Raw genomic sequence first — 11,766 nt, 5'->3', positions numbered from 1 at the left:
CCAGTGCCAAAATGCAGCCATCTTTGAGGCAGAATATGATAACTATTTTCCAGTTTACAACATCATTATGAAACAGTTTAGCTCAGAAAGTGAAGAGCACCCAATTGAAACTTCAGGGTTTTTTTGGGAGGCAGAACATCATTACACAAGGTGGTTATAGTCAGATGCTGTGGCTATACCTGGATTGAAGAGCCCATATATATTTAATGCTTACGCATGAGCACAGCTTTACCTCCGATGTGGGGGAAAAAGACACCTTCCAGCAACAGACACTTCCTAGCTCCATGCTGTTGTATTGGCTCAGTTCTAACAACGATTCAGCAAGTGGTGCCTTTTCAATAAACAAACACCTTGCTCTCACGCAAACTACTTCAGCACTATGGGAAGGGCTCTGAAGACTTTAGACCAGGGGTGAGCAAACTTTTTGGCCCGAGGACCACACTGGGGTTGTAAAACTGCCTCCCCAAACAGCCTGGCCCCAACCCCCTATCCGCCCCCTGAATGCCCCCCTAGACCCTCCAACCCATCTAACCCGCCCTGCTCCTTGTCCCCTAACCGCCCCCTTCCGGGATCCCACCCCTTATCCAACCCCCCTGCTCCCAGATCTCTGACTGCCCCGACCTCTATCCACACCCCGTCCCCTGACAGGCCCCCAGGACCCCACACCTATCCAACCCCCTGTTCCCCATCCCCTGACCCCATCCACACCCCCACCCCGACAGGCCCCAGGACTCCCACACCTATCCAACCCCTGTTCCCCATCCCCATACCCCATCCACACCCCCACCCCGACAGGCCCCCAGGACTCCCACACCTATCCAACCCCCTGTTCCCCATCCCCATACCCCATCCACACCCCACACCCTGACAGGCCCCCCAGGACTCCCCCACTTATCCAACCCCCCTGTTCTTTGTCCTCTGGCCGCACCCCCCCGAACCTCTGCCCCATCCAACCGCCCCCTGCCCCCTGACTGTGCCCCAGGACCCCTCACCCAACCCCCCGGCCCTGGCCCCCTTACCATGCCGCTCAGAGCAGCATGTCTGGCAACCGCGCTGACCGGCCAGAGCTAGATACGCTGCCGCTCTGCTCAGCAGGATCGCGCAGCTCCGCTGCCCAGAGTGCTGGCTGCGGGGGAGGGAGGACAGCAGGGGAGCGGCCAGGGGCTAGCCTCCCTGACTGGGAGCTCAAGGCCGGGCAGGACGGTCCTGTGGGCCGGATGTGGCCCGCAGGCAGTAGTTAGCCCACCTCTGCTATAGACTGAAGTGGAGTCTAATGCATCCACAATAAACCCAAAGTTTTAACTAAAGCCAGATTTGGTGACAGTTCTCAGAGATGCCAGGTCAAGCTGAAAGTGACCCATTCACCTTACCTTTGCCATTAAAATTATTAGACTGCAATGCTAGGGGATAGAACAACGAATAGCAATTCAAGAACAAAACCCAAACTTGATCAATTATTTTCTACAGATTCTGATCTCTTGATGAACAGCAATACTCCCTACTTTGGACTATCAGAAATTATACACTTGCTTCCGGGGCATAGAGAGATATTAACTGATTTCAGCATGCACTGTGACTTCATTGCAAAGTCATCGTCTGTTAAAACAAGAGGCTCTTTGGTATATATACAAACTTACTAAATATCATTGCAAGAAGACCCACAGACCCATATTCACTTCTTACTTGGCCAATTAAAATGAGCCAGCCATGTTGTTCCCCTGGTTTTGTAATGACACAAGCAAGTCATCTATTTTCTCTATACACTGATTAGTTGTCATAGATGAAGGTAGTGGAGAATTCTCAGATATCTGCTGGGACAGAAGCGTTGTCACGGCAGGTTGCCCCTCACTCTGTGGCTGACCTGGCTGACTTATAGCCATCAGCTGATCTGGCAATGCAGATGGTCCAGAGGTTAAGAGCTGGCCACAGTCTGTTAAGAAAGAAATGAACATAAATACAATAAACCATGATGATAATCCCTAGCTCTTATTTAGCACTTTTCATCAGTAGATCTCAAAGTGCTTTACAAAGGTCAGTATTGTTATGCCCTTTGACAGGTGGGGAAACTGAGGCACAAAGTAGTGAAGTGCCTTGCCCAAGGTCACCCATCAGGCTAGCAGCACGACCAGGAATAGAATCTAAGTCTTCACACATGGATATTGAAACTTGGAAATCCATTCATAAAAAGAGTTTGTTAACATACTAGTGTAAACATCTTTATTCAGGTCCAAATCTGCAGAAGAGGATGCACAAAAGTACACATGCTATTGCACTCGCATAAATTAGGCATCCAAGTTTGCCAGTGTACAAGGACAAACTGGGATTAGTACAAGTACTTTTGAAGATCTGAGCTTCTGTTAAAACTACACTATTAATATCCCAGCAACCAGTGGGAAGTGTGCCCGGCCTCCTTCAGTATTAGCTATGTATGCACCCCCTTTCAGTTCAGTCACCAGTATCCATCTGCACACTAGATAGCCATAAATCTGCAATTGCCATTAGCTATCAGCTTCCCCCTTGCTTCTGGCAGTACATCCAATGACCCAACTGCAGACGAACTGCCAAACTTAATCCACACAAGTCACAGAACTACGTCAACATAGCATGCATTCAGAGGTAACAGCAGATATGAATAAAAGTATTATGCTCTCCAGAGAGCCAGTTAAATGAATACATGGGTGGCCCCCACATGGTTCAACAACTCAGGGATTAGAGGCGGTGGGTAGCGGTTCTGGATTGTTATCTGATTTAGTGCTCGGTAATTGACAGAGGCAGAGGATGCTGTCCTTCTTTACGAAAAGGACTGAGGCACCGGCTGGTGAAGTTGACTTGGGGATGAACTCCCAGGCCAGGTTTTCTTGCAACGCAGCCAGTTCAGGCTCTGACATTGCATATATTCATCCAAATGGAATCTTCACCTGACTGCAGTTCTATGAGACAATCACAGTCTTGATGTGGGGGGAGGCTTTCTGCATTCTTCTACTCGAAGACATCAGCATAGTCACAGTACTTGGGGGGGGAGTTCCATAGTTCTTTCAGTAGGCATTTCAATGTGAGCCATTAAACCTACTTGGGCCTGGCTGCAACACTTACTGGGTCCTTGGCTAAGCCTTTGACAGAATTCTGATGGGAAAGTGACCTATTCTTGCCAGCAAATGAGGGGGATCATTAAGGGTTAGCCAGGAGATGCCAAGGATCAGGGGAAAATGCAGGGAATGGATCACACCAAACTGTATCATTTCTCTCTGTCCCTGAATAAAGACCTCCAGGGGGACAGTCTTTTCCACAACTGGACCTGAAGACATCTGGGAGCCATCAATAGTTTGTCATGTCTGGCATGGACTTCTGTTGTTGTAGTTGCATCCATAAAATTGTCCGCTGGTCTTGAATTGATGAGGCCCTGCTGGAAAGGAATCTGTTAGGGGTCCCCCTGGATTGACAGCTCAATAGGCACCTACAAATGGGAAGCCCCTGGATGGAGCTCAGGATATCTCTCAGAGAGGACTAGAGTACAGGGAAATTCTCTTCTCTCAAGGACCAGGCCGATTCCCCCCATCTGTGCTTGGACTGGCTTGTTTCCCCAAGTTGCATTGTGTTTGTACTGGGAAGGCTGAGATGGTGTGACCAGGTTGCACGCAGTAGAAGCACAGGTGGTGCTGATGGCACTGTTTTTTTTCTTCATGAGTGAGCTGTTGACAAGCTGTATCAGCTTGTATAGGTTCACCAGGTGATACAGAAGATGAGGTCATGGTATGCGGGTAGAAGGACTGCAGGGAACTTCTCTTCTCCTCCCTTCAGTCTCGCAGCCGATAGTCTATGCAGATGGCAAGATCCATAAGGGCATCTAGGCCCGTAGGCATCTCTACACAAGCCAGTTAGTCTTTGATTTCTTTCCGCAAGTACCACCAGAACTGGTAGAGCTGTGCTGCTTCATTCCAGTCTGTATCCGCTGTGAGGTGGCAGAAGTGTGCCCTTGGCTGCTCAAGCTCAGCAAGGGTCAAAGTTGATTGATATTGATTGGAGAAAGGCACTGCAGTTCAACAGCACCAGCTATGGCCTTTCAGCAGGGGAGGCCAGTCTAATGCATCTCCTGTAGGCAGGCTGATTACTAAGGCCACCTTGGACTAGTCAGAGGCATAGCTATTGGGACACATCAGAAACAGAAGGTGGTACTGGCTCATGAAACCCTTGAACCACTGGTGGCTTTCGTCGAACCATTCAGGCGAGGATATTGCAGGCCCCTGTTCAGGGCAAGGCACTGCAAGTGGTGGTCGCAGCATGGCATTCTTGAAACTGAGCTGCCCCACTTGCTTCTGCAGCCACTACTTCTCCCTGATGAGCTGCACGACTTGGGCCTGCAGTGCTTGATGCATCCAGTGACTGTGGTGGTGCTGCTGGGCCATACTTCTCGCACTGGGCTCAGTCCCATAGCATTATTGTGGTCCAAATAAGCTGTCATGGCTGGGTTGTGGGTAGCCAGACCTGGTGGTCAGAGCCAGAGTCCACACTCATGAGACAGGAGTCGAGAGTCAGCTTAGTCAGGATACCAGGAGGTCAGAAGCAGGAGACAAAGTTGAGATCAGGACCCCGAGTTGGGAACAATACTAGGAGTCACAGCCAGGAGACAAACTGGAGATCAGAACCACATATCAGATGCCAGGAGTCATGCTGGGTCAGGATGCCAGAAACTCTGATCGGGGCAGCAGGAAGCACAAGGCACACAGTTCAGAACAGGGAGGAGCCTAGTCGTTCAGACAGCTTCTTGTTCCTGCTGCTGGCTTAAGTAGGGCCAGTGGGACAATCAGCTGCTCTGAGACTCCGCTAATAGCACCTCTGGGGTAGAGCCTCAAACTGGGACTGGTCTTCCTGGCAAGCAGTTGTCAGACTGTCAGCAGGCGGCCAGGTGGAGGGTTGGAGCATGGCTGCTCCTGCAAACCCAGGTTCAAGATCCATGCGTCATGACAACTACACCCTGAACGCCTATTTTTGGAAGTAGTCTTAAATTGCCATACATTCCATGTCATGTTACTATAGGGTATCAGGAGGATATCAGTACAGTGCTTTGAAGAAATAAAAATGCTTTAAAATGGGGTAAGGTGCCTTTCTCTCGGTATATGTACTAAAAGGAGTTCCATTCACCCTTAAACACAGTTAGAATTACTTTATATTGAACACGGACTGGAATTAAATGCAGCTGGAGATTTATCATGACTGGCAAGAAACTTTAGAATAGACATTAACTGAGTTGATCACTACTTGCTGGGTAAAATAGGAACAAACGTGTTGAAGCACTGGTATAAACTTTTGCAGAACTTCATCTTCATAGATTGGCTTCATTCTGAATTCTCTGAAGTTTCTGTTGCATTTAGATAATATCTCTAGAGATTAAGCAAATATAGAGTAATTCAAGCAATACAGAACTGCACATGCGGTAAAATAAAAGTTGTGTACATCTCATCAATCAGGTTATTGACATATTTTTGAATATGATCTTATGTACATGTATTCCCATGAATTTCATTCACCCATGTGAAAACTACAACTTGCCCTACTTACACTAGGACTATAAAATGCCAGCTATCATTTGTTTAGAAAAAAATTCCTACCATGGACAAGCGTAACTCATTTTCCCAGTTTAGATAAGACAAGCAGCTATCGCTGAAGGATTTTAATTGGTTATTTTATTATGGAAAAAGATAATAGAATTTTAAAAAAATAACAAATAGCAGAGTGGCCAATCCTGTTCCTGCTAATGAAATCAGTGGGGAAACTCCCAGCAGGATCAGCACTATCCAGGTTCTCAGCAAAACACAGTACTTTTTCCTGAGAGGTTCATTTTAATTTCACAAACTACTTTAGAGAAAAGCAAACTGCAGAGCAATTAAATACTTAATATATATTAGTTAGTTGGTAGTTGTGTGTGCGTGTGTATATAAAAGTAACAGAGAGGAAGCCTGAAGAAACACTGAAGACTGCATGGTGGGAAATGTATGTTAGCAAATATCAGCTAACACCAGTATAACTTACTAGGACTAGGCTACATGCAGAACCAGATGCGTGTTGTTTAAATACATCAGTTGTGCCATTTATCCACTGTTTCAAGTTAATTAAATGCACTACATTGAATACATTCCCTGGCAATCATCCCAATTAAAAAGGTATGCCATTTCTCAGGGAGGCGATTAAGTGGATCCTACTATACTGGCAGCTACATAGGGGTCTATAAAGGCTAGTCTACATTGGCAACGTTAAAGCACTGCGCGTGGTCGTGGCATAGCGCTGGCTCTAAAAAACTCACCTCCATGAGGGGTGCGGCTCCCAGCACTGGTGCACTGTCTACACTGGCGCTTTACAGCGCTGAAATCAGACATCAAGAATTGTAACATTCAAAAAACAGTAGGAGAGCACTTCAATCTCCTTGGACACTCAATAACAGACTTAAAAGTGGCCATTCTTCAACAAAAGTTCAAAAACAGACTTCAATGAGGAACTGCAGAACTGGAATTAATTTGCAAACTTGACACCATCAAATTAGGCCTGAATAAAAAGACTGGGAGTGGCTGGGTCACTACAAAAAATAATTTTCCCTCTGTTGATACTCACATCTTGTCAACTGTTGGGAATGGGTCACATCCACCCTAACTGAATTGGCCTTTTTACACTTACATGGCATTGGAAAAATTGATATATGAATATTGGGGACAATTCTGGTGTCTACATTTTTAACAGGACACTGAAAAATTGGAGAGAGCACAGAAAAGCACCACAAAAATAATTTGACGGTTTGTTTAGCTTATTAAACAAGAAGATTGAGAGAAGACTGAGACTAACACGGCTCCCCCCTGAAGATTGAGAGCTAACTTGATCAGAGTATGCAAGTACCTTCACAGGGAGAAAATATGGGGTACTAACAAGCTCTTTATTTTTAAAAACAACTTCACTGACTTTTTGAAACACGTCCTTTTATTACCTCTATATAAGTATTAAGCATGAATTAACTATTTAGAACAGATCCTCTTCTATGAAGCCTAACTCTGAGCACAGATTTCACATTTTCCTTTCCACCATCATGGTTTCATAGATAATCTTTAGTATTTTGGGATAAATGGTGTATATCCAACAGAAATGCAACTGTATTGGCTTATACACACGTAAACTTTTTGCATGTTCCACTGAAGGTGACAGAAGTTTCTCAAAAGGCATGGGTGTAATTTACTTATTTCCTGCCTTTAATGACTAACACTTTCAACAAAAGGACCGTAACCATTACCACTTAGCGCTTTACACCTCTACAGAGTTGTACAAACACAATTCAATTTGGTAGCCTCCAAAGTAGCTGTTTTTCTAAACCGTAATATTAGAATCAAGGATTTTTAACACTTACTATTTTGAATCCCAAATAGGAATATTCCTGAAGTCTGTTGAGATGAAGCAGGAGAATTCTGCAGTTGGTTGATAGCACTTCCTGTTGTATTGTGAAACAAAGAAGATTGTTGCTGTGCAGGAGAAGCAGCTCCTTGAATACCTGTCATATTGTTCTGAGAAGAGTAGATGGGAGACTGCTGCAGCTCTTGCTGGCTCATGCTATTCTGCAAGGCAGACATGGAAGCTGAAGAGATGAAGAGGGTGACTTGCTGCTCTTGAGAACCTGGTGATCCTTGAACCAACTGAATCTGGGGTGAGTTATGAAACATGGTGGGCTGCTGTGTCTCTGTCTGGCTGGACCCAGGATTCTGAAGTGGAGTCACTGTTGTTTGACTCTGGAACTGCATGGGCTGTTGATCTTGATTCATTGGCGCCATATTGGATTGTGCATGAAAAAGAGATTGGTTCTGCTGTTCCTGATTAGTGATTGGATTTTGATTTGGGTTGAAAATCAAAGTCTGTTTCTGAGAAGCAATTGTACTCGTATTTTGAGTACTGAACATCATGTTCTGCTGCTGTTGCTGCTGTTCTTGGGATGGAGTGCTACTTTGAATAGCAACCATTGAATGTTGAGACTGGAAGATAGCCCCTTGTTGGTTCTGGGGCATTGTACTAGACTGGAGGGAGCCTAGTGATACTTGTGGCTGAAACAAACCCTGCTGAGTGGGCTGAGCTTGGGGTTGATCTTGGGGAATCATAGGGTTCTGAATGTGGGGTATCTGTGCCTGCTGCTGGAAAGAAGGTTGCTGCTCAGTGTTTGTGGCTGTCTGAAGTGGAGAAATGGAATTCTGTGTTGTAAAGAATGACATCTGTTCTTCTTGAGTTACAGGATTGTTCATTGAATTCTGGGAAAGGAACATATTGGCTGATTGCTGGTCTTGAGGTACAGAAGAGCTCTGCAATACACCCATGGTGTTCTGGGAGTGGAACATTGGAGGCTGCAATTGGTCCGAAGAAGAAGAAGTGGTCTGATTGTGGACAATGGAATTTGGACTACGAAAAATAGACCCTTGTGTTTCCTGGGATATATTTTGAGCATCACCAATGGGATTCTGAGAGTGAAAAAGTTGAGCCTGTGAATGTGGGGACTGCTGCATGAAACTTCCTGACTGAAGAGACATAATTTCCCCACTTTGCTGGAATAGTCCACCTCCCTGCTGTTGAGTTCCACCTGCCTGAACGGCCATCATGTTTTCCGTAGATGAAAAAAGGTTAACTTGAGGCTGACTTTCCCCACTGTGTTGCATCTGAACCATGGTCTGAAACACATTGTTTTGCATCTGTTTATTCTGTCCAGAAGCTTCTTCTCCATCTGCAGAACTCGATGTCTGAAACATGGTAGAGCCACTGGTCGAGACTTGCTGCTGAGCAGTAGTAGTAGTTTCATTTCCTGAAACACCAGAAGATGAAGAGAATAACTCACATTGCATCTGCATGTCTTCGCTTGTTGATAGCCCACTTAGCAAGTGGGAAGCTTGCTGGTAAACAGGGGACTGCTGGAGGTTTCCATTTCCTGAAGCTGCTGAGGAGAACAGATCAGATTGCATCTGTGTTGCAGCCTGGCACATACTTTGCTGCATTCCAATCACCATTGCAGCAGAAGTCTCCATTGCCTGCTGCTGCTGATGATGATTGGACAATGAGCTCTCAGGCTGTGGATGTACATTTTCAGCTCTTCCAGACAAAAGATTCTCTTGCCTGGAATGGACTGCTGTCTCTGATGAGGAAAATATCCCAGGATTTACACTGTTTTGGATTTGACTAACTTGCTGAAAAATGTCTGCACTGAGTTGCTCTTGAACATCCTCACTACTATCTGACCCAGAAAACAAAACAGAAGATAACTGCTGTTCAGCTTCTAAGACTTGCTGGACCAAATCAACATTTCCACTGCTTCCACTGGCAGTGCTGGTTGGAAAATTTCCAGCTTGCAGTTGCTGTATAGTGTTCTGTAACTGACTCACACTGTTTGCTGGTGAGAAAATACTTGATGAAATTTGTTGCTGTAGTGTCTGTGCTGGTTCTGATAATGTTGACTGTTGTTGCTGCGAAGCCTCAGTTAACTGTGACAAAGTAACTACAGTGCTGTCTGATTGTAACACCTCTCTGGATTGGGACTCTCTAGTTTGGAACTGTGCAGCTTGCTGCAATAGTGTATCACTATTCTGCAGTTGGCTGGGAGCAGAGACAGCTGGAAAGCTACCAGGCTGTGAAATGTCCTGTGTTTGGATAGTAGTCAGAGTCTCTGGATTATACACTTTAGGCTGTATCTGCTGTTGTTTTTCACTCTCAGAAGGTAAATGAGAAGCAGCAGTTGAAAAGTTTCCATTTCCTGATATGCTGGACATATTTTCTAATGTTTGTTGAGTTGGTCCAACCACCTTTGTAGCCTGGTGGGAAAAAAAAAAAGCAGTACACATTAAGAAGTGTGTAGGATTACTCGGGTCATGCTTAGAAAACTTCACTGATGCCTTAGGATATGGTTATAGTTAATAAGATGACTTGCACTGCCACAAGAGATCAGTCAAATACTGTAGCTGATTTTAAAAGGGGATTCAAAATTTTAACCAATAACATTTGTTATTATGATGCTAAAATAAGGACGATCAAACCTTTTATTTCACTGCATAAACTGATGCTGAATGGGACCAGGAAGGAATTTTCACTCCTGTACTCTGCAGAATTGGCTAGATATATGAAGTGGGGGTTTATTCACTTTTCTCTGAAGTATCAGATAGTGGACTAGTGTAGACAAAACACTGGACTTCATGGACCAGTAGTGTGATCCAGTACAGCAGGGGTAGGCAACCTATGGCACGCGTGCCGAAGGCGGCACACAAGCTGATTTTCAGTGGCACTCACACTGCCAGGGCCTTGGCCACCAGTCTGGGGGGCTCTGCATTTTAATTCAATTTTAAATGAAGCTTCTTAAACATTTTAAAAACCTTATTTGCTTTACATACAACAATAGTTTAGTCATATATTATAGACTTATAGAAAGAGACCTTTGAAAAACATTAAAATGTATTACTGGCACACAAAACCTTAAATTAAATTAGAGTGAATAAATGAAGACTCGGCACAGAGCTTCTGAAAGGTTGCCGACTCCTGCAGTACAGCAAGGAAGGTTTATGTGCATCAGTGTGGGAAATTCCTATTTGTGAAGCTATAAGCCAGATGTAGGATAAAATAACTTGCTTAGTTTTTGGTTTTGAGCCATTAACAGTAAAAACTGATAGGCTAATTCAGTATGGGAAATTGGTTTGCAACCCTTAACTTTTAAGCTGATTTTTGTTCTGACAAACCATGGGGGAAGCATGTCTAAGAGTACGTCTACACTACAGGATTATTCCGATTTTACATAAACCAGTTTTGTAAAACAGATTGTATAAAGTCGAGTGCACGTGGCCACACTAAGCACATTAATTCGGCGGTGTGCGTCCATGGTTCGAAGCTAGCGTCGATTTCTGGAGCGTTGCACTGTGGGTAGCTATTCCATAGCTATCCCATAGTTCCCGCAGTCTCCCCCGCCCCTTGGAATTTTGGGTTGAGATCCCAGTGCCTGATGGGGCAAAAATCATTGTCGCGGGTGGTTCTGGGTAAATGTTGTCACTCATTCCTTCCTCCGGGAAAGCAACGGCAGACAATCATTTCGCGCCCTTCTTCCCTGGATTGCCCTGGCAGACGCCATAGCATGGCAACTGTGGAGTCTGTTTTGCCTTTTGACACTGTCAACGTATGTGTACTGGATGCCGCTGACAGAGGTGATACTGCAGCGCTACACAGCAGCATTCATTTGCTTTTGCATGATATAGACGGTTATCAGTCGTTCTGTACCGTCTGCTGCTGTCATGGGTGCCACTGGCTGAGGTCGGCCGGGGGCGCAAAGACAAAAATGGGAATGACTCCCTGAGTCAATCCCTCCTTTATGGTATCTAAAAATAGAGTCAGTCCTGCCTAGAATATGGGGCAAGTGTACTAGAGAACCAGTGTATCAGAGAACCAGAGAGCACAGCTGCTCCGTGTCAGATCCCGCAGAAATGATGAGCTGTATGCCATTCACAGGGGGTGCCCCTGCAACAACCCCACCTGTTGCTTCCCTCCTCCTCCAACCTTCCCGGGCTACCGTGGCAGTGTCCCCCCCATTTGTGTGATGAAGTAATAAAGAATGCAGGAATAAGAAACAGTGACTTGTTAGTGAGATAAAATGAGGGTGAGGCAGCCTCCAGCTGCTATGATAGTCCAGACAGGACATTAAGCGGTGTGGGGGAGAGGAGCCCAGCATCCCGCTGCTATGATAGTCCAGGCAGTACAGAATCTTTTCTTTAGACATGAAGGGCG

At 45.4% G+C, this 11,766-nt stretch overlaps 1 protein-coding gene across 6 annotated transcripts in view; it reads right to left on the bottom strand.

Annotated features, from left to right (window-relative positions):
* NFAT5 (nuclear factor of activated T cells 5) overlaps positions 1 to 11,766 on the bottom strand; it is a 126,997-nt gene that overhangs the window by 3,682 nt on the left and 111,549 nt on the right. For all 6 annotated transcript variants that reach the window (XM_039502536.1, XM_039502537.1, XM_039502540.1 and 3 more), the window contains 2 exons: positions 7,385 to 9,815; positions 1,684 to 1,930 (listed from right to left, as the gene is read on the bottom strand). In XM_039502536.1, coding sequence (XP_039358470.1) covers positions 1,692 to 1,930; positions 7,385 to 9,815 — 2,670 coding nt within the window. In that variant the 3' untranslated portion in view covers positions 1,684 to 1,691. The remainder of the gene's footprint in view (positions 1 to 1,683; positions 1,931 to 7,384; positions 9,816 to 11,766) is intronic.

The sequence above is a fragment of the Mauremys reevesii genome, linkage group 16 (assembly GCF_016161935.1).
Source record: "Mauremys reevesii isolate NIE-2019 linkage group 16, ASM1616193v1, whole genome shotgun sequence".
NCBI lineage: Eukaryota > Metazoa > Chordata > Testudines > Geoemydidae > Mauremys > Mauremys reevesii.
The sequence above is the reverse complement of the archived record's forward strand: the minus strand, read 5'-3'. Positions and strand labels throughout refer to the sequence as shown.